General features: G+C 40.2%; 2 protein-coding genes and 1 non-coding gene across 3 annotated transcripts; 2 read left to right on the top strand and 1 right to left on the bottom strand.

Annotated features, from left to right (window-relative positions):
- Positions 1 to 1,445: 1,445 nt before the first annotated feature.
- Trnag-ucc lies at positions 1,446 to 1,517 on the top strand. Its single transcript has one exon. It is a non-coding gene; the product is annotated as a tRNA-Gly (tRNA).
- A 968-nt stretch (positions 1,518 to 2,485) lies between these two features.
- LOC109463968 (autophagy-related protein 16-1-like) lies at positions 2,486 to 13,502 on the top strand. The gene is made up of 19 exons (XM_019760889.1): positions 2,486 to 2,621; positions 3,604 to 3,721; positions 4,429 to 4,534; positions 5,110 to 5,274; positions 6,008 to 6,168; positions 6,653 to 6,724; positions 7,615 to 7,671; positions 8,554 to 8,634; positions 8,839 to 8,956; positions 9,685 to 9,790; positions 10,094 to 10,164; positions 10,306 to 10,377; positions 10,641 to 10,761; positions 11,180 to 11,294; positions 11,769 to 11,833; positions 12,203 to 12,287; positions 12,423 to 12,470; positions 12,751 to 12,849; positions 13,151 to 13,502. Exons 1-19 carry the CDS (start codon positions 2,513 to 2,515, stop codon positions 13,242 to 13,244), a joined length of 1,863 nt encoding a protein of 620 aa, XP_019616448.1. The 5' UTR covers positions 2,486 to 2,512; the 3' UTR covers positions 13,245 to 13,502.
- Positions 13,503 to 18,798: 5,296 nt separating this feature from the next.
- LOC109463858 (mediator of RNA polymerase II transcription subunit 11-like) lies at positions 18,799 to 23,169 on the bottom strand. Its single transcript, XM_019760732.1, has 3 exons — positions 23,049 to 23,169; positions 19,622 to 19,752; positions 18,799 to 18,962 (listed from the first exon to the last, which is right to left on the bottom strand). The coding sequence occupies exons 1-3, from the start codon at positions 23,128 to 23,130 to the stop codon at positions 18,813 to 18,815; spliced, it is 363 nt and encodes a 120-aa protein (XP_019616291.1). The 5' UTR covers positions 23,131 to 23,169; the 3' UTR covers positions 18,799 to 18,812.
- Positions 23,170 to 23,514: the final 345 nt, after the last annotated feature.

Genomic DNA, 23,514 nt, shown 5'->3' on the forward strand with positions numbered 1-23,514 from the left:
CAGACGTACAAAATCTCTCCTCTCCACTCCTTATTTACCAGGAAAGTCTCTCAGAATTTCCTCTCCGTGTTGGTGTGTTTCTCTCGCAGATGTTGCTGTATTGTGAGCGGGAAGAACGCCTGCGGAGCGGCGGTTGTCTAGGTGACCCTACACCGGTCTGAAATATGCGACTTCGGCAGACACGTGGGGAGTAGGACAAATACGGTTTGACCGGAGTCTCGGTTTTCATTTGCTGAGGGCCAAAGAAAGAATAGCATGTGTCCTCATAATATTACATTTTAATTTGACGAGCCTATCCCGAAATTCCGATGTTAAGCGTTGTTTGAATCCTAATTTAGTCAAAAGGGGTATTTTTTATCAGACGACTACAGATATCGAACCAAAACTGTTTTCTTTTTTAAAATCTCCTCAGATATGGCATGAATCATTATCTCAAATATCCAAACCATTGAAAACAATGCCTAACGTTATATACTTAGTAATGTGTTTTGATTGTCTTTAAAATTCACAACAATTGGTACGCCGCAACAACGTAACATTCTTTCTTACACACAAAACCAGTGTAGATACAATCCTTCTGTTCCCCGTGGAATAGTTTTTGAAGTGATAAATGGTTGTGCCAAGCCGATCTTTTCTGTTTTCTGGGGAGCTCTGCGGGAACACCAACTCTCCTTTCACCCAACAACACAAGTCAACGCTAAGTATGGAGTAAGAAAATTCCGTGAATGTGTATGGTAGTGCTTGCGTCTCTGCAGCTTTTATTTACATAGCTTCGTTGTAAAGACATAAGGTTAAGTGCCAAGGAAGAAATTAATCTTGTTGTTCATATTTGCGTTGTTAGAAAATTAGAGAAGTTTGAACAAATGAAACAACACCATACCAACCGTGACAAAAACGCTACCGATAACAGGCATGTCTAATTCGATAATGACCGCCAAATTCTCTCTCTGGAACTCTTAGATAGTCAACACGACGTGATCACGTCCACTGTGCCTTGGGCATGGTACAAAATAGATTTAAAAAATATAGATACCAGGCTTCGGGAGGCGACTGGAAAGAGTAGAAATCGGCCAAATAGAGAGATAGCATGCCAAGGGAGCCCATACCACAAAACTTAGTGAATCGGGAATCGAACCCGGGCCTTGGCGGTGAGAGCGCCAAATCCTAACCACTAGACCATATGGGACTGCCATAACGCAAAGGAAGCAGAAGGAACCAAGCCAGATGAAGTTTTCTTCCTGTTTCAATACTATTTGAACAACTATATCGTTTGCTTGTACTTGGTGCGGTTTATTTTTGAAGGGCATGACGAAACTGTAACGGAATTCGGCATGTAGTTCCGTCTAATAAAAATGCGCCCTAGCGGCAGCACTTTATTTTCTATAAATATTTGCAAAAATGGCATAGTCTTCGCATTTCGGTCTGACATCAAATTATACATCAAGGCGTTGGTGGTGTAATGGTCAGCATTGTTGCCTTCCAAGCAGTAGATCCGGGTTCGATTCCCGGCCAACGCAAGAAATATTTTGCATTTTCCTGAAATCGTAACAATCCTGCAAGTTACAAGAATGAAACAAGATGGTTGGTACATGTATCAGATTAAAACTAAGATTTTCTGAAGCATTTGTTCATTTATCATGATTCATCCGTCTATAACGTTACGACACGCAAACCAGTTTTTTTTCTATGGCCACAGGTAAATTTTATGGATGACATCCTCCACAGACTCCAAAGCTAATGCGACAGGGTGAAAAAAAAAGCAGGTGGGCCAGAAAAACAAGATTCCTACATTTTCAAATTTGATATCATAATCCTTGTTAAACAAGAAATGATATCTATATTGTGCTAAGTTTACTACCAACTATTATAACATTAATTTCTCGCTGCACCACCTCTAAAAAATAAAAGTTTTCAATCATCATGTACAAATGGTTTTGATTCAATGGGAACATCACAGCCACCATATAAATGGAATGAAATACATCACTGCATCAAAGTAAAAGACAAAACATTAAATCAGAGCCTTGTCTTGTCTCCTCTCTTCACATTTCATACAATATTTCATTTATCTGTCATCCACGTTCCGGCATGGAAAAACAGACATCTTTGCCCATTTTCAGCATGTTGATCGAAATTTCTTGTTTCGTCTTTTTTTCCCCAAATCAAGCAACAATTGAAGCATGTTGCAATGTGATGCACCTGTTCATGAGTCATAGAGAAGTTAGAAAAACTGTCGAACTTTGACCCCTGCCTGGGCACGAGAACGGAAATTAGCGTAGTTCATTCCGATATGGGGGGTAAAAACACAATTAAGTTATCCATTATATTTGTATTTAAGAGAGTCAAAAACTTATTTTATATATCATATATTATACATACATAGATTCTACAAGGTCAAAATAAGCTATTATATGGCATATTTGCGTAACATTCTGTGGCTAAATTCAGAAATCGCCCTCCTATATTGCAATGGAATGTTCTGAGCCTCATCCCGGAAAAGACGACAGACAGTATGGCTGCCAGCGGTTCAGAGGAAGGAGGTTGGAAACAAACAATTTTACTTCGTCTCCGAGACAGAAACAGGGTACAGACGCACTTCTTCGCGGATGTCATACACGCCCGTAAGTTTTGAGAACCTCTTTTCGTGAACATTTGGTGGAGGCAGTGGCCTAGAACGGAGAAAATGCTGGATGTAACTGCAACAAATTTTCGTGATGATGCAAAAACAACCGACGGGGCGTTTTGTGCACCTGCATTTTGTTGTGAAGTGTTCTACTGTTAGCAACTAGACGTCTGTGAATTTTGTGCTGTAAGACAAGTCACTGATAGATTATGATGCTGGTAGAGACTTTTCAATGGTCGAAATCAAAAGAAAAGTTAAGGTTTTGAGGTGTTTACATCATTTTTAAGGCCATATAATTTGATAGCAACGCAACAAGACGTGGATAGAATGTGTTACTGCTTTCAGATTCTTCACATACGGAAGTGAAAAAACGTAGGTTTCGTCCCTGTGGTATCAGGTCCGTTTGCTAGCCACAGTGTTATGCAAATGAATCTTTGACAACCAACCATCAAACCTACAAGATTAGTGGCTTGAACTTGGGGACAATAATTACATTTTGGTATTATATTTGGTTGCCTGTCTTGATTGGTTGCTGTGCATAATCTGTAAGAGGTTCTGCATGGGGGTTGGGGTAGGGGGTCTTCACAACGCTGTATGCTAAGAGCTGGCTAGGTATTACGCTGAATTCAGGAAACCTCACAATTACGCTTAACGATAAATTCCAAGTGGCTACAATGCATTACATAGAATTAAAATGATGAATACGTCAATATGCTCAAAATGTGCCAATTACGCTCTATGTTGAATTAGAGTGGTCCGTCTATGCTCTATGTAGAATTAAAATGGCCGTTTACACTCTACGGTAAAGGGCATGTGCCCCCCCCCCCCTTAACAGTGTAAGCAGATGTAGGGTTTGGCTCAGTCTTCTAGGCATGTTTTTGAGGAACTTTCTATGTCATTTCAGTGGTCCATGTTTTATTTTGTTGCATCGTTAATTCACCTGTTGCGTATTGATAACCTTCTATTGATGTATTTTTCAGACAATAAGTTGTTTGAGAATGCAGACACCCTGAAGTCTCAAAATGTCCAGCTGCAGCTGCAAACAGAAAGACTGAAACAAGACAAACTAGACCTGGAGGTCAAAGTCTTAGATGCAAGGTACATTTTTCACTAAACTGTAACTAGAAAGATAACATTTGCAAAGGAAATGCATACTGTTTACCTTTGCATATGGTCTACTCTGTTAATTCTTACTCAAAGACATTTATATATATGGTCAGACAGGAATCTAAATCCCTCCTGCTATAAAATTGCAACATGATGTAACCCAACACCAGTTACATGTACTATGGTGACAGACAGCCTGGTTCAGGTCATTGACCTTATTGGTTTGGAGAGGAAGAGGAAGAAACTGAGCAAAAATAATATGTTTTCCTTCGGTAAACATAAACATAAACATTAAGATTTTCTAGATAATGGCTTACAGCTGTGAGACTGAGTGAGTGAGTGAGTGAGTGAGTGAGTGAGTGAGTGAGTGTGAGTGAGTGAGTGTGAGATAATGGTTTGATACATACATGTTCTATAGATGTAACATTACTTGTACTTTATTACACTTTGCTTAGATGACTTTGCAAGAGGTTGCATTTGTATTAATATTGTTGCTCTGATAATATGAATTTCATTCCTCCTAGCAGCTCCCTCTCAAAATGTAGCCTTCGTTTAAAATTACAAACATGTCATTATCCTATGTTGCTAATGCTTGAGGTTTGCACTCTTGGATACATTTTAGAACTTACATAATTCTTTATAGAAAGTCTTATCTTTAATACTTATGGTGAGATCTAAACTCTGTGTTTCTTCCTCAGTGCAAATGCAGGAACTGGTAGTAAAGGAGAGAAAACCCAGGCCCTGGAACAGAAGCTTTTTAAACTACAGGAAGAACTCACTGAACTGCACAGAAGAAAAGGAGAGGTACTGTCATAGAATATTACAGTTCTTTATGGTAGGAAAAATTGGGAAACACATGGAAACAACCGAGATGTTTAGGAAAAAATACAACTTCTAAAACCATTATAAGTCTTTTGACCAAATTGAAATTTCAGAATAAAATGCCCTCCCCCCCCCACACACATACACTTTTGACATATAACATAGAATTGCATAGTTCTCACAAGGCTAAGTTGTGATTTGGACCCTCTACACTGTGATTAAGCCCCCTACACTGTCTTTCAACCATCGTAGGGGTGTTTTTGTATGGAGAACCTTAATAAATCTCTATAAAAATAAAAATTTGACTTTAGAATAAAGTGGTAACAAAGGGAAAACATTGACATTACAAAATCTGTCTCTCAGAAAACAAATAATAATGTCTGAAGGGGATATATGAGTTTCAAATTTTTCAGGAAGAATACTGGCACCCTGCTATTGTCATGTTTTTGGGACTCGAAGCACGGCTTGTTCCATTTAAAGTTGTCCTCTGTACCTGACATCTATGCTGTGAAAAATCTTACTGAGAATCCTGAATTGTGTTTCTTTTTCTTCTCCAGAATGCGCAACAGATCATCGACCTGAACAGTGCTCTACAGGAGAAAGAGAAGGTCCTGGCTGAGAAGGAGAACAAGCTGTTAGACACTGAAACTCACCTGGAGGCTCTGAAAGCCGAGTGTCGAAACCTGGAGCAGGCTATTCTGGAGAAGGATGCACTGCACCAGGTACACGTACAGGGTAGCTTTGTTATGTTTACCGAAGGAAAACATATTGTTTTTGCTCAGTTTCTTCCTCTTCTCCTTCTCCAAACAGTGACCTATGACCTGACCAATGACATGATTTGTAGCCATCTGTCACCATGGGGACTGGTGTTGGGTTACATAATGTTGCAATTTCATGGTCTGCTCTGCTCCTGTCACCATATACTAGTAGTACATGTATGTGAATGTGTTTGAATTAACAGAGCAGACCATGTCCGAAGGTAAACAGTATGCATTTGCTTTGCGAATGTTACTTCTCTAGTTTGTTTTGCATAACCGGTAAAGGATTTTGAGCCCTGTTGTTAGCTCAAATACTTTAAAGGCATCCAATGCAATTTCAAGGAGGCAAAACTGGAAATATTCTGAATGATAAGGCAATCTGTATGACACTGATATTGACACATACTGCGTCACATTAGCACTTTTGAATCAGTATTTCATACTTAAGACATCAAAAACTGCATAAACAAGAGTCGAGTCCTTTGTTTTCTTGGTGGTACCTAAAAAATCAGCCCAGGGCCCTTCCAGTAACCGTTTTTCGTCAGAATTTTCAGTATTTTTGTTCCATGAATGTTGGTAGACAGTGTTCTTTCAACTTAGTATGTAGATAAGTGACTAGAATATTGACTTTGAAAAATCTGGTTTCCAAGCCCTAATAACTGCATTGGATGCCTTTCATTTTCGTGCTTTGCTTCAGGCATTACGAGATGAGCACCAGGCCTTACAGATGACCTTCAGTGCCCTTGAGGACAAGTTGCGGAAGACGCAGGCAGAGAACCAGGAACTGGTCGAGAGATGGCTGCAGCAGAAGTCTAGAGACGCCGACAAAATGAACTTTGAAAACGACCAAATGGCCAGGTATAAACTCTTACCATCAGAATAAAAGCTTCTAATATACTAGTACATGTATATAATAATTCTATGTATATTAGTGATTATATGTATGTTAGTAATTATATGTATGTTAGTAAGCAGCATGATAAAAGTTTGAGCTGATCTAAATTTAATGAAATTTCAACAGATGCTTCTATCTTCTATCTATCTAAGTGAGTGGGCCAGTTTTCTTGAAGAAGGCTGTTGTATCACATGAAAATTCATGAATAGGACTGGAGTTGTGTCAAAAAGACAGTTGAAGCCCTCATGTTAAAACTCAAATGTAATTTTTCAAATACTTTTTGTATTCCTTTCATAGTCATTAAGTCATAAGTCATATTCATTTGAATGCGATTACTAGTAATATTTATCAATGATTAATCGGAAAGGAGTATTCCATTTTAGCTGAACAGATGTCAAAGATGTGCAATGATGAAGAAATGAGAAACTTCACTCCCTGTTTTTACAGAAAAAGACAAGCCAAACTCCAGAGAGAATTAGCAGAGGCTGCCAAGGAACCCAGCCCTCCAGTAACTGACAAGTAAGCCAATAGATTCTGTAACATCAAAAGCTGGTAATGATTCTTAAAGTTACCTTTTGTAGATTTTGTCTAACAAACATGTTATGAGAGTAGCCCATCAAATGGTATTCATTGTTTGATTTTTCTATGGGTAGGCCTGGGTCAAAGAAGAAAGTTCATTTTCGGAAAAAATCAGGAACGGTACAGATGCCAAGGTATTTTTTACAGGAATGTTATCCGATCCCCCTAGCAGCTTGCTTCAAACTGCAGGGTACAAGGGCATGGGATAAACAGTATGGTTTTGGTGGAGGTGGCGTGCTTTCAAGTCTCTGTTGGCAGTTTGAGTGAGCAAAAAGGCTGAAAAAATACAACGAAACATCACCACACTTAGGCCACAGCAATTTAATTTCTTGGTTAACGGATTCGCCCGCTTCATTTTTTTCTGATTTGCAAATAAAAATAAAAATTCAGAATCAACTGCAAAATGCTCTTATTTTGCCCCGAACAGTTGAGAACAGTCCTTTCCATCCTAGTTGTTACAGTTATTCCATTTTTCAATGCAATGGTATCATTAAAAGTTCAAAATTCATTCTTTAAATTTTGAACCAGCCTGGTGTGTTGACTTCATGGCTCCTATCGTACCATTTTGGGCGATAATAGGATGCCTAGGCCTGTTTTTATTTTTTTTTTTTTTTCGCCCACCCGACCCATTATTTTTCTAGAAAAATCCGTTAACCAAGAAATTGAATTGGTGTGGCCTTATGATAAAATGTGCACAGTTGTTGTAAGGTTTGGTGGTCATTGTTGGTGAAGAGAGGTTGTGTAGCTCAAGGTGTTGGAACAAGAGAACTTGTAAAGTAGTCAGTGATATTGAAGAAAAAAGTTGCACTGATTTAATGTTTTCTGCACAGGTCTCCAGAGAATGGTCAACCAGACCAAACAGCACCCTCTGGTTCACCAATAACTAGGTAACTAATAATAATGTCCTCAATAACTAATAATGAATTCATAGCTTCACATTTCAACTGCAGATACTGCTAGTCACTGACGAAAAGTTGTGGATGCTACGTGAAACGTTTGACAGTTTTCAAAGTATCCAGCTATACTTTAGTAACAGTTTTGTTGTGTATCTCATTACCTGGATGTCTAATCTTCATTGACGTAACTAATAATGACTGTTCTCAATAGTTAGCTAATAAATGGTGTTCATTACTAGGTTATAGGTGTTCTTGGTAACTAGGTACATGTAATAGCTTCTCAATAACTCAGGAGTGAATGCTCTTGATTACTACTCATACTACTCATACGGGAATTTTCCCGACCAGCCTCGTAACCCCTGCTTCTCCTAGTGGGTCAGTTAGTCCTCACTACTTGTGATGATGTTTCTGACTCAGGGAGAAGAGTTGCTGTTACGGTTACAGGCTAGCTCTATGCCTAGAAGTGGCCAAATGGCCTTGCATTGAGTGACACCGTTAAAAAAAAAAAATACTAGAGTATGAATGTTCTCTGAACAAGGTCATGAATAATGTATTACCCTGAAGATGACATACTGTGTGATCATAGCACATCGGCAGAAAGTACTGCGCCTACGCAAACCCCCCATTTCTCACGGTTATTGTTGCATTTTTGGTCAACATTGCATCAGAATTTTGCCTGTTGCAGACAACATTTTCTCCAACATAACATTTGGAAACTACAGACGGAATGTTAACCTCATAGGCACAAATATGACCTTATATGAGAGGTTCTGTCGAAGTGCTGAGCACAATACATTACGGGTCTTGCGCAGGTGCAGTACATTCTGCCAATGTGCTTGTGATCATTAGTTCTGTAATGTCCCTGTTCTACAGAATGTTTAACTCCTCCACATCGGAGGTCCCTGCTAACCCTGGACATGTTGGCTTTATTGAATCCATTGCAGGATTACTGGCGTACGTATAGAAGATTTTTTTTATGAGATACATACGATACAACTTTTAATATTCTTTTTCTGACTTTTGAGAAAGGTGGCTTTTGAATATAGCTGAGCATTCTGTATAAATTGTAGTTGTACATGAAAAAGATTATTGCTGATGAGAAATATATAAGTTAGTTATTGTTTGTCATATCCTACAAATCTTTCTTCCGACCTCCAGTGGTAAAAAAAGGTCGTCTTCACATGATGACGGATTCGAACCCCAGACCTCTGCTGCAGGTGCCCCGCCCCGGCACTACGTCACAGTCACACTTCCTTCAACAGCCATTAGCAAGTCGGTAAGTCAAGTTTTCCCCTTTTCTCTTTACTTACAAACTCTTCTGATGCTGATACATGTAGAGCTGGGTCCATCCTTCCACCCTTCCTTATCCTTTCCCTGCATTCATTCATTCATTCATTCATCCATATATATCCATTCATCCATACATATATCCATTCATATATTCATTCCATTCATTCATCCATCCATCCATTCTTCCATTCATTCATCCATCCATTCATCCATCCATCCTTCCATCCATTCATCCATCCATCTTTCCATCCATTCATCCATCCATCCTTCCATTCATTCATTAATCCATTCCTTCATCCATTCATCATCCATTCATCCCTCCATCCATTCTTTCATACATTCATCCATCCATCCATTCATCCATCCACCAATTCTTCCATTTATCCATTCATTCATTCATTCATTCATCCATCCATTTATCCATTCATCCATCCATTCCTTCATCCATTCATTCATCCACACACTCATCCATCCATTCCTTCATTCATCCGTCCATTCATCCATCCATTCATCCATCGATCCATCCATTCATTCATTCATCCACACACCCATCCATCCATTCCTTCATTCATTCATCCATCCATCCATCCATCTACCTATCCATTCCTTCATCCATCCATCCATTCATCCATCCATTCCTTCATCCAACCATCCATCCATCCATTCATTCATTCACTCTCCCACATTCATCCACTCCTGCTGTGTTGTCTACAGGACGGCCATGATGGAGAGGTGAATGCCATCCGGTTCAGCCCTTCAGGGAGAATAGTGGCCACAGGAGGGACGGACAGAAAACTCAAACTGTGGGAAATCATGAACCGTAAGTTTGATCTCAAGAAAACATTTCCTCAAGCAGCTGGATAAATTTTGTTGAAAACAGTCAGACATTTCCAGTATCATCCACTACTTTTCATTAGTGACTAATTGGGCTACTGGAAATGTCTTTTTTAAAGTTTTTAAAATTTATCCAGTTGCTTGAGAAAATGTTTTCTCGAATATCTCATCAACTGGATGTCTAAACTTCATCATCGCAGTCCCTTTTGGAATTTTTATGGTGATGACTTTCATGTTTTAAATTGTATAAGGTCAAATTAAAACAAGTCTTATTGATGCTGTTTTGCAGGTAAACTTGACTCCAAGGCTGTCTTAACAGGAAGCAATGCTGGCATCATGTCAGTGGAGTTTGACCCACAGGTAATGTCATTATGTTGTAAGCTGCAAGGGGGCAGTGTTAACATGTGTGATCATCATACATTACAATACAAATGGGTACAAGTTTGTAGCCATGATTTTTATAATGTAATCAATGACAGTCAATCTTTTTCTTTCCTGCAGGAAAACTACATACTGGGAGCTTCTAATGACTTTGCAAGTAGAGTTTGGAGTGTAGCTGACTACAGATTAAGAGTAAGTAGTAACCTCTCTAGGGTACATGTAGTTAAGTTCTTTATCGCTTTGTTCACAAGATGATGCAGAAAGCTGGGTTCTTATTATGGGTATGTCTCTTCTGCTATATAAGAATTATTGAGTGTAATATAAATGGAGTTACTCCTTGTAAGGAAACATCTTTAAGAACCTGAAAATTACATCCGCTTTTCAGTGTTCAAAATATTTTGGGTTTGTTCTAGCTATAATTTGCATACATTAACTGCTGCTACTCCCCACCACAGCACACCCTGACAGGGCACAGTGGGAGAGTCCTAGCAGCCAAGTTCCTGGGAGACTCCAGTAGAGTGGTGTCAGGCAGCCACGACAGGACACTCAAGATCTGGGACCTCAGGAGCAGGGCATGTACGTAAGCTGCACTACCTCACACAACTGCTAGGAGGCAGTGTTACCTGTGTAATCATCACACCATCATGACTAAAGTCATGTGACAAAAGTGTCAATTCTGATGTCATTTTACTTTCTTACCTGGAAGTGGAAAAAAATGTTAGATGTTGCACTGCCACAAATAGCTGTTAGAGAGCATTTTTAAGCTGTGTGAGTGACACTGCTTAAACTGATTTTTCTGTGGAAAAAAGAGTGACAACTTAATTTTCATGCCATCTGACAAGGAGGTTTAGAATCAAACCTCCTTGCTTCTGATAAGCCTATAGAAGCAAGTCCATAGGTATGCCAAAAAAGATTTTCCTGATCATTAAAAAACAGTGCTAATTACACTACTATAAATTTTTCTAATCAACCCCTTATTCTGTTCATTTTTCAGGTATCCGAACCATTTTTGCAGGTTCCAGCTGTAATGACCTTGTGACCTCTGACCTCTCAGGCACCAACATCATCAGCGGCCATTTTGACAAGAGGATAAGATTTTGGGACACCAGGTAGGTCGGATGACCTTGAGAAATTGTTCAAGGTCATGTTTTTGTTTTTATTCCAAAACTTCATGACTAGACAATGTGACGGCACACTCAAATTTTTCAACTTACTAGTATTTCATGCCGCCACCAACACTGAGGACAAATTCAGGAACTCAAGAAAAAAAGGACAATACTCATTTTCCCTTGAGTTAAGTGAGGAAAGTCGTGTAAAGTGCCTTCCCAAGGGCACAAGATCAGTTGCATGTCAGGACTTGAACCCAGGACCTCTTGGTCGAGCACTCTGCAGTTACGCCACACGATCCCACAGTCTTAAGAGATTACTTTTCTTTAAGATAATTTTCTTCCGACATACATGTACTGTTGTTCTTTACCTTGGCATTCCATTGCTGTAAAACAATCATCTTTACCAAAAGACTTGCCATCCCTTATACAATTAATTTTTGCTCAGTCAGACTTTTTTTACCACTAACCTTACAGGGCAGAGTCCAGTGCCAATGAAATTACACTACAGGGGAAAATCACATCCCTGGATCTTTCACTAGGTAGGTTAACTTTCCCAAAACGTTGTTTCCTTATAGAATTGTCCTTTGTTTAATTATTTACTGAAAGAAAGCATTGTTTTTGCCCTGTTTCCTCTTCTTCTTCTCCATATACAAAAGGTCAATGACCTGAACCAGTCGTCTGTGACCATAGTAACTGGTGTTGGGTTACATCATGTTGCAATTTTATGGCAGGAGGGATTTAGACAACTGTCACCATATATATAATTGAATGTGTGTAAGCAAGAATTAACAGACCAGACCATATGCATAGGTGAACGTTATGCATTTGCTTTGCAAATGTTACTTTTCTTGTCTTTAAATCCTGATCTGTCACGTTGTTGTTATTGTTGACTTGTTTGTTTACTACAGATAATAAATACCTGCTGAGCTGCTCTAGAGACGACTCTCTGAAGCTGATTGACTTGAGAATGAGTCAGGTGACAGGGACGTTCTGGTAAGTAATGTTTCTTTGTTTAATGTTCCTGGTACTTTACAGACTTTGCAAAAAGCATCTTGAGTGAGTTTTACTGTAACCTTTTCACAGTTTCTCTGAATCTCTGTGTAAAACATTTGATGATATGTGTTTCAGTGCTGATGGGTTCAAAGTGGGCTGTGACTGGACAAGAGCGATATTCAGGTTAGTATTGTTAGTAGTCAAAGTAATTTGTAATTGAATGTTTAAGAGTGATATCCAAGTTAGTCCTGACTACCATTATGACTACATAGCTCCAGAATGTTTTGTGAAAAGTATATTTCAAAAAAGCCTTTGATTGGTTTTCAGTTTGTTGGTAGGATTTTCCCTAGGAAAGAAGACCTTATCTTTTGAACAGTCATCAGGCATGTATAATATGATTGTAATATGATATGATGTAACATGACCCTTGACCTGACCTTTTTTTGCTTTCTGTGCCCTACAGTCCTGATGCCCAGTATGTTGTAGCAGGGTCGTCAGACGGTAGTATTTACATCTGGAACATCACAACCTTCAGATTAGAGAAGACGCTAAAGGAACACAAGTAAGAAGAGTTTTCATCCTCTATATGCTGAGTAAAGGAACAACAATCTCACCTTTTGTGCATGAACAACCACTTTAGCAGATAAAACGTTAACTGCCTGATGTTCTTTGTGAACTTCATCAGGAGAAATGACCCACTATTTTAGACATGTGACTTCAGTATTGGGTCAAAAGTGCTTAAAGAAGGCTTTAGAGTCAATGAAATCATATTGGAACAACATAAACTTTGAGACAATGGTACCTTCCACTCAAGCTTTCAATTTATGCTTATCTCTGTGTTCTGTTTGCCCTGTTGCCCACAGTTCTTCGGTGATCGCGTGTTCGTGGCACCCCAGTGGCATGATGATGGTCAGCTGCGACAAGAACAAAAAAGTCACGCTGTGGTCTGACATGTGAGTCCGCAGTCACACCAGGGACAAAACATCAGCATCACAAGAAAGTCTAAAATGGCTAAATAACAATCAGATCATGGTACTGTAAGTTATGGCTCCCACCACGAGGTGTGGCCAAAAAATTACAGGATTAATGTAATAGTTAGGTGTTACCCCTTTGAAGCACATGTTCCTACATGCACCATTCCTACATGGCAAAACACTCTTTTTGATATCGTTATGCTGTAATTGGCAACTGTTAAGTCAAAAACAGTGCCTGTTGCCAACACTGGCATCACCCTCTTTAACAAGTGTATTAACCCTCTCCTGCTAAAGTAGCCTTTTGGTACCGAATTTGTTTTGGTTACAGGGTTAGGCAGCAGGGAGAAGGTTAAAGACATGCAGTGACTGTTTACAAATAGATATTGTTGCTTCTGTCCAGAGATGGTACGAACTCACAGATTTTAATCAGTTCACAGAGCAAAGAAGTACAGAAAATGCTTCCCATTGGTTGATGTATTGATGCAACCTTGGATTTCTCGTCTCTCATTGGTCAAAGATAATTAATTCAAAGATCACATGTGGAAGTTGTTTCAGAAAGAGGACATTACATGTAGTTGAAGTCATGACAATTGAAATTTGGGGGAAGAAAGGTTTGCATATTAAAGCTGGCTTTGTAGGATAGTACTCTTACTCATCTTTTTACAAAAAGACAAAAGTCAGCATTTGGGGGAGAAATCTTCGAATATAAGTTCTAAGCGCGAGGAATTGACACTGCATATGACTTTGCAGTCATATACATATACAAAGGAATAGCTACTTTTATCTAAGAGAATTCTTGTAACTTAAAAGGCAGTTCATGTACTTGATATGTTTAATAACTTTGCCACAAGCTAAGTGAGGTTGATATATAGATATATGTACACGTATCTTTCAGAATTTTTTGCCTTTAACTTGTTTTGGAAGCTGTTTATCAATTCTTGAAAGTTTTTCTCACCAAAGAGACAAAGAAGAATTTGTACAGAGTATTCTTCCATCTTCCCATAATTCTGCCATGAAATTATTGAACACCTTTAACATGAATATGCTACTAGACAAATGCTTGCAAAGTTGCAAACCATCAAAATCAAAGAAATATTAATTAAAAGTCACTTCAATTTTCTGCTAAATACAGTACAGATCTCGGGATAAGCATCAAGTCCCGCGGGAGATCCCGCGGGAGTTTGCGGGATATCACGCGGGAGTTTGCGGGATCTCCCGCGGGAGTTTGCGGGATCTCCTGCGGGAGTTTGCGGGATCTCCTGCGGGATTTATCGGGATATCCCGCGGTACGAAATCCTCTCCCGCAACCCCGATCTTCGGTGTGAGACTTTAGGTTTCCGAAGGGCCGGCGCCGCTGTTACTTGAAGTTGAACCGCGTTGACTACAGATTTTTACGCAGACAGACGATGCGTGCATGTTTTAGTATGTTTTCAATGCATGCAAATAACAGTAGAGCAAATAGTATTTTTAACCAAACATTTCTTTTTTTAATATCGAAAATCTGGTGGCTTAATAAGATATAGAACGATAACAAAGTAATACAACCTTCTTGAACAAGTTTTGTGTCCGGCCTTGCGACGTGGACGGCTTTATTTTGATGTCACCCGACCCGCGCTATTTCAGATATAATTTTTAAAAAATCTAACGCATCGACGTGCCAAATCGCCACTCGAGTTCTTTATTTTTCTCCTAGATAGGGGAGGTTGACGTATGGAGTTACGGAAGAGAGATTAAACATTGTGTAAAACAAGGGGGCGAAGCATAATTCAAGGGTTCTTTACGCCTCAAACTTTGATACATTTCGTGCGCCACGCAGTGTTCAGGGCCTGCATGGGGGTTAGTGATTACGAATTACGCAAAATTTTCGCTATAAAGTTAAAGTTTCAGAGCTGATTACGACTTTACGCTTTGCGGCTAATGTACTGATTACGAATTACGTTGATTTTAGGGAAGATTGCCTACGGTTTACGAAGACAATGAATTAAAAAACGCCTGATTACGCCTTACGAAAAGGGGCATGCAGACCCCCAGTGTTGGGCCGGGCGTTCCCACGCCGCGTCGCCATAGAAACCGCACGTCGCCAGCAGCGGCGCTGGCGGACTCCCCGGCGCCGCCTGACCACGTGGCGTTCTGGCGCGCCAATCACAGCGCGCAGATGGGGACCCGCCCACCAGCCGGGCCGCGAATTCAAAGAGTTGAGTCAGATGCGCCGCCCCAAAGAAACACCGCCTGACGATTGTTATACGTACGTCGGATTGTAGCTTCTTTTTCCGCCCTGCACGGCCGGCATGCGGCATTGTAATTTTCTTATATCCCAATTTCATCCCAAAACAACGTTTTTCACATGTGAGGAGGCTAGTTCCACGGAGTGTACCGAGTGAATTTCAAGTTTTATGGTCTGAGAACGAATTAATTTGCGTCAAATTTTGCATAAACACGTTTAGTTCGGGTTCTCCCGTGTTTATTTATTTTTCGGGTTCTCCCGTGTCTTGGGCGTGCGCTAAGTTTATAGCGTTGACGTTGTTCTGTTAAAAATCGACTCCGTTTTCATCTAGTTGGCTGACCCCGTAGCTGACAGAAGTAGAATGTTTTCCTACCGAAAGAAACTTTGCCAGCCGCGTGGAAGTACTTGCTTTCAGGGTGATAGCAATCTATCGAAATTAATTATGGACATGGTCGTTGTTGATGCAAGAGTTTTTGGGGAGGGGGGAGACGCACGCCCCGGGATTTTGATGGGCAAACTTTTAATTGTCGCAATTCTTAATACTAATACGGAGACCTCTTGACGCAAGCTACCCATGAGAAGACAACAGCTACAAGATTATGAAACACAACCACAAACTACTGCCGGTACGCCTCATAATTTTTATTTCTTGGTAACAATCTTGCCGAATTTACCGGAGACGGAGGGATTACTACACGTTACATTGTATTCATTCACGGTAGTTTCTTAAAGTTAAAGTTTGCGCTGAACAATAGCTTTGAAAAAAAAGTAGCAGTTTTATAATAACTATGACCGCGTGAGAAACACCTTATACACATTATTTTCGTACATTCCTATGCTTCAACACCATCAAAATTGTAGCAAAATTGTAGCAAAGTTGACTGGCGTCAGACTCCATCGGCCCGGCACAGGTCGCCCGGCAGGACGTAAAAATAAACATTTGACACGCCGCCATCGCCGTTCCGAGCCGCGGCAGACTTCGGGGTCTCGCACCAAGTTTTTTCGCTACGCGGTACGCGGGACACGACAGGCCTCCCGAAAGAATACCGCGGGATATCCCGCAATCTCCCGCGTGATATCCCGCAAACTCCCGCGGGATATCCCGCAGTCTCCCGCGGGATCTCCCGCAAAATCCCGAATCCCGATGATGCTTATCCCGCGATCTGTACTGTAGAAACCTACATGTGCATGTTTACCTGTTCCGTCCACCAAACAAAAATATCATCCTCAGAAATGAGATTTTGTAGCTTTAGGCCATGGTAAGGCCTAGAAAAATTGTTGTGTTTCCTGTTTCCTGACCGACCCTAGAAAAAACTGCCGACCCTAGCCTTTTTTTGTGAACCCCTGCAAGGGACATGAGATGACTGACCTTTTCTAGCTCCATGATCTCACACCTGAGTGAAGAAACGTACTATCAGGTTTTCCAACATTGATATTGGAAAGATACAATATATGTATCCTCATGCAAGTTTTACTTTGGTTAACTGTATTGTATAAGTTGGATCAGTAGCTATGTATAGAGAGAGGTCGCCAATTTTTTCAGGACTGAAACAGGAAACACAGTTAACATTTTTTTCCTCCGCTAACTTCATTTCCAGATACAGAATAAAGATGGAGCAAGCAGGTTGGGAAATAAAAAGAGGATTTTGGGGTCAATCTGTAGCCAGAATAGTACAAGTCAGGAAAAAAAATGAAGTAGGAAAATTTCAGAATCTGGACATTGAATTTTTGTAGCATTGGGTACAAAACTAAATTTCCATAATTGCTTTAAATTTCCATTATCTGTCGATAGATAGTTACATGGTTCCGCCTTTTTAGTCTAGCAGTCCAAATCAAGGAAGCCAAAGCTATGACACAGTACATGTGCGTTGTATTTCTTCTGAAAATGTTTGTACATACATTGTTGTAAGCAAAACACTGTTGCAATATCTTGTAAATCGGCAGCAAAAAGTAAATATACATATTATGTATGCTGTAACAGTAATCTATTGTAGCAATAGTTTCTTCTAGGTATACATTTATGTACTGCATATACATGCATTCTTGTGATTTTTATTGCAAGAATATAAATTCCTTTACTTCTATGCAGTTATTTCAATCAAATTGTACATTCTGAATTTACTGCTCTTTCAATTAATATTGATATCATTTATGTATTTTTCACGCCCTGTATTGGTGAATTTCCCTATATGATGTACATGTAAAATGGGAATTAAAGAAAATTGAAAAATTTTATTTCCCCGAACACTTTTAATTTGATAATCTCCCACGGCATAAAAAGCCTAACAGGAGCACTCATAAAGGTTTGAACCACTCACACCAGGAAGGACTCCTACTCTTCTCAATAAGTGCGGTGGGTTCTTTAACGTGTAAGGTGTGGCTCTCTCCAAACACGGAACCTCCATTTAACGTCCTATCCGAGGGATGTCCCTAACCGAAGCTAGGTACTCATGTTCACCTGAGTGAAGTGAGGAAAGTCATGTAAAGTGCCTTTCCCAAGGGCACAAGATCGGTGACATCGGGCAGGATTTGAACCCGGGACTTCTTTGTCAATTCAGTTACTAATGAAGACAATGAGCTGTGGTTGTTGGTGATTTAATATTTTAATGTTTCGTCAGCAAAAATAGTGTACAAAGTATACTTCTCTAACTTGTACCTATGGTACAGGGAATGAAATAACAAAACAATGATAGGAAAATAAACGTTTGACCAGTTATGATCATTACATTTGGACCATGTTGTCCACAGCTACCCGTTAGCAATACCGCTTCCCAATCTGTCCTTGCTCACGAGACAAGAGTCAGACAGCTCACCATTTGATGGCAAATTGTAATGTAAACGATGGACGAATGCTGTTCATTTCAGTGTAAAAAGAGCTAGGAGAATTTCCTAGTACATGTACAATGTACCTGTGTATACTGTACACATTGTTCATCTTTCTTGACATGGCCAGTGGAAGATTAGCTCTTCACTTTTTCCCCACGTGCAATCATGCCCGTAGCCAGGGGGATTCTGAAGAACCAACTTTTAATCTAAAGGTCCAAGATTTTTCTTTAAAAGATGGACTGATTCGTATCACCAGCGGTGCTGGAATCATAGGAAAAACTGCTCACTTTGTCATTGAACAAAAAAGCTGTGTCTGATTTTTTCCTTTAAAATCCTCTCAAAAACGTAGGAAATACCATTTCAGAAGGTTCAATTTTCTAAAATTTTCCGGAGGAGCATACCCCCGGCGCTCGCTGGTCCCTCACAGTGGGAAGAAACTCCCCCATTCAAAATCCTGACTACCGGCATGGTAATCACATCCTTTTCCCCCACAGTAGAACATTACTGCTGTGAACCCTGTGAGGATCCCTGTGAACAGACAGTGTTGAGATCTGCCAGTCTTTTCTTGGCATGTTCCACTCTGTGCAGGGCCATCTGAGTCTCTTTCTGAGCAGAGTAGCTGGACCCTTCATGTGGCTGGCCGGTAGCAACCTGCAGGAAACAGTGTTGGTATGTACAGGAAACAGTGTTGGTTTGTACTGTGTCACAACAAGGAGGTTAGAACCTCCACGATCACATCAGTAGGAACATCAGAGTAGGAACACACACACACAAGACATTAGAGTTGGTTTTGGTTTTCTTTTAATGCCAACAATCATGATAATGATAATTCTGGCATACTCATTTTCACCTGAGCGAAGTCATGTAAAGTGTCTTTCCTGAGGGCACAAGGTTGTTGACTTGGCAGAATTTGACCTCTTGGTTGCGAACCAAATGCTCTGCCGTTACGCCACACGACCCCGCATAACAAAATAGGAACACACATCACAGCAAGGAACACACAGGGAATAGCACAGCACTAAACACATCGAGAGATGATAATGATGATTAACCTTATTGCTCGACAGTTGTACATGGTAGAGAAAGCAGAAGAGACTGGCACACCATCTTCACACCAGCTTTAGATGATTTCAGCAACTTATAATTAGGGCTGATAAACACATATTCCACTCTAATGATTGTAACCTCTACCAGTATGAAGAGATTCAAACCGTATGATCCAAGAGGACGGTTACTAGACAGCAAATGCTGGTGACATGATCGTCTATTCTGCTGCTTATTAACAAATAATGAAAGCTAGGACTGCCCACCTGTGTGAGGTAGTTGATTTCCTGTGACAGTCCAGACTCCACGTCCTGTAGGGACTTGAGGAACTGACCGGTGTGTCTGTCCAGCTGACGCTCGTTCGGCTTGTCCTTACACAGCTCCTGGACGGCCAGGCCTAAAACAACACAGAATCAATGAAGGATATATAACGTTATTTTCTTCTTCCACAACCTGTAGTGTTTGTCACCTGATTACTGCTGTCATTCATGCACCTCTTTTGCTTGTCGACTTCTGCACATTGCTATAAAATACAACGTTACAAGGAAAGCTACAGCTAGGATTGTACCTTCCAAAAATAATTTGCTATATTAGTTACATTCTAGAGCTCGAAATACTAGGTGCATGTGCACTTATTGCACCCAATTTGTGCACCCAATTTTTGTAGGATTTTTGTACATATTCAATGTACAATATCAATAGTATACAGGATATTCTTGGCATCTAAGTGTAAGAAAAATAATGCAATCTTTGTTGTAGATTTAGCTACCATTTCGACTTTTAAGAGCTTAAAAGCTCAGAAGAGGAGCAGTAAGATCTGTAATTAGGTTTTATTTTATATGGTTCACCCAATTTTTTTAACCATTTTCGCATGAGCGAAAATGGTTACTGAGACGAGATTGACATTGGATGCATGGATGGATGGATGGATCAACGGTTCCACCCTTCAACGACCATGCAGACATGCTAAGTCACCGCATGTCGCTAGATGTCGTTGTTGCGACGGCCATGCAGACATGCTGAGTTGCCGCATGTCGCTAGATGTCGTTGTTGCGAGTGCACTTTTTACCATTTATGCCTTGGACGTTTGTATACTTTCCATTATGGTTGCTAATTTCAAAATCATAGTTCTATTAATGTTGCATAACAAAGCTGCTGACAAAACAAACTTAATTTGTCTTGAACAATAACTTGATTTTATTATTTGCCAAAAATGTTGATAAAGACATGTCTATAATCACAGTAATCAAGGATTTTAATAAACTGCATAAATTATGTCAATGAGCATTAGCAGTGTGGATTAGTCTAGATGTTCAGATTTCCATTAGCCGGCAGTCCAGAGGGTCACACGTCCGACCAATCAAGGCGCTGCAGGCAAAGCTTATTAAAAGCCTCCTTTTCAGGCGTTCCCGGATCGGTGTTTTTGTGTGTGTGTGTGTGTGTGGGGGGGGGTGTATTTTCTGACCAAACGTAGATCGCACGCAATAGAAGCTCCGGCCTACATAGCTGTCCGTGGAACTATTGATATTACCTGGGTGCCTAACTTTCACCAACATGTCTTTTGTATTTTAGGAAATTAATTAATTAATGAGTGAGTGTTTAACTAACTTAAATAGGTATTGCATTGTTTGGCAAGGTATTTTCCATTGACAATTTTTAATGGATCAGGTTGATCAAATGATATAATGTAAACAATTATATATGATTAGTAAAAGATAACTTTTGAAGTTCTCTTCGAGTATTATTTTAGGGTTGAATCAAGGTCAACGCGAAAAAAAATCATGATCCGGTGATCTACATCATGCCCCCCCGCACACTTCATGTATTCAGTGTTCTAAATACCCGTCTTCAGTCTGCAATTTGCAGATAGATTTTCAAGATTTCAGGATAAAAATTACACAATCTGCAATTTGAAGAATGAAAAAAAAACTATGGTCCTCACAACTTCATATTCCCTTTGTTTGACCCGCCCGGCGCCCAAATCCCGCTGCGATTCAAGCCTCGGCGGCTTCCCGAGCCATGCAAATAAACCTAGTCCTGACACCACAGCCTCCGATTTCCACCGAGCCAGCCCCGAGCGCATGCCGACAGCGAGGGATGTGGCTCAGATTTCCGACGATTTCCTTATTTAGATCATTCGGAAGACTTCGGGTAGCAAACAAAATGGCCGCCATGCACATGATTTTATACTAGTAGCTTCGCTTCTCAACCGAAATGAGGAAGTTTAACCTCATTTGCAGACTTTAGCGGCCATGGAGTTGATTTGGGAAAGTGCTGAGACGCGATTTCGCTACGGCATATGGGATTTTGCCGCGGAGGGAGTTACGTACGCCGGCAAAAACTTGCTTCAGCGATCGGCTCCAGAAAATTTATCTTTATGCTGCCGCTCAAGTCTTCGAAGGTGGTTTAACGAAGTTTATATAAATAATAAAGCCACTTTGCGTAGATCGATCTCCGTTTTCTTGCGATGGTATGAAAATTCAAGTACAGTATATTTCAAAACGTTTGATATTTCTTTGTTCGTTGCCACATGTTGTTTATTTATCTTATTGTCATGTACAGTTACCAGCGTGAGTCTGAGTCGAGCCATTGTTCTTATGTGGCCGTTAGCACATGTTGTTTAAACAGACAGCAACATTGAAGAAAAGAACCGAGTTAACAGACATCGGCACGTTCCTTGAAGTCAGCTTTCCCGCCGTATTTAAATAAGAAATGTGTGGGCCCGCTGCGTTTTGAAAAGACGCGACACGCTTTGGAAAGACCCCGCGCCGTGGCTCATTCAAATTCGCTACATTTTTTGCTAAGTTTAATGTCTTCACCCACGATTTTTGACCGTCAATGTTGACGGTAAGGACTTAAATTTTTACCGTCCGACGGGAAAAAATACCGTCAATTGACGGTAAAACGGGCGCTGGCTAAAGCCCTGGTTGAATGTCACGAGGTTTGTAAACTTAGATGTTGGGGACAAAGCCATAGAAGAGATTTTGAATAAAATTATATACATATATATTAACGTTACTTATAATTTAAGTTAAAATGTACTTTTGTGTCTCATTTTTTTATTCTGTTAAAAAGACTCTTAAAAGAGAGAAAACAGGTTATAAACTGTTATATACTTGATTTTTGTAATGTTTTAAACTTAAAGAGTTGAAATATAGAAGTGCATGTTCTCTCATTATATACAATGTTGATGAGAACTAGAACCATTTATATAACTTAGGTAAATTGAAATGCTAGGATGGGGAAAATGTTCGTAAAAACTGTAAGCCTGTAAGCGGCGAAAATGGTCAGCTTTTGCAGAAGCACTTGTTTTTTTTGTGCACCAAATTTTTTTTAGGTTGGGTGCACCAGCGCACCTATTGCCAACGAATTTCTACTCTAGCCAGGCGTTTCTATGGTATTCTGAACTGCTTGAACGTTTATGTAAATGTATAATTTGACAGAATCTGAAAGACAACAACACTTCCAACTTTCGTGGAAGTCTAACCGTTACAAGGATAGCGAAGCAGAAGTCTAGATCGCGAGACAGGGAAGCGACGAAGCGACCAAACAAAGGCTAAAAGAAAACATCCCACTCATGCCCCCCTCCCTCCGCAAAAATTACCGCTATGATTCACTCATAGTTCAGCGCGTAAGCCTGAACGGGAAGGTTTAGGTTTCCAGTTTATGGCTTTAGAAAGTGTAATTCCGTACCTGCGTTTTGTAGAACGGCTGCTATTTCTTTCTCGATGGACTCTAAGGCCTGTAACCTTTCCACGGCGCTAGACGAAGCCATTTTGTTCACCACACTTTGTCTCTAACCAGTGTTTCCGGTCAAAGGTTAACATCTCGTACTTCAGTTTCTGTAGTGGAGGGCAAGTTGGGAACGAGCTCCAGATTTGTGAGTCACAAGCCAAACCAACTACATTAACGTCATATATATGTTAAACGTTAATGTCACGGACTTGCTACAAAACAGAAGTAGGCTACCGAGCAAAACACTCAAAATTGCAATTTCAACACGTTATCAGATTTATCTGCACCTTGTCAGTGGGGACCCCTAGCGGTACAAATTATTTTGCACCTGCTGGATGAGGGTTTCCTGCAATAACTTCAGTTGGTTTTAACATAGCCTCTACTAGGCATCGCGGGTCGCTGGAAAATAGTAGAAGTTGGCCAA

The sequence above is a fragment of the Branchiostoma belcheri genome, unplaced genomic scaffold, assembly GCF_001625305.1.
Source record: "Branchiostoma belcheri isolate BF01 breed outbred unplaced genomic scaffold, Haploidv18h27 scaffold13, whole genome shotgun sequence".
In the NCBI taxonomy this organism is placed as follows: Eukaryota; Metazoa; Chordata; class Leptocardii; order Amphioxiformes; family Branchiostomatidae; genus Branchiostoma; species Branchiostoma belcheri.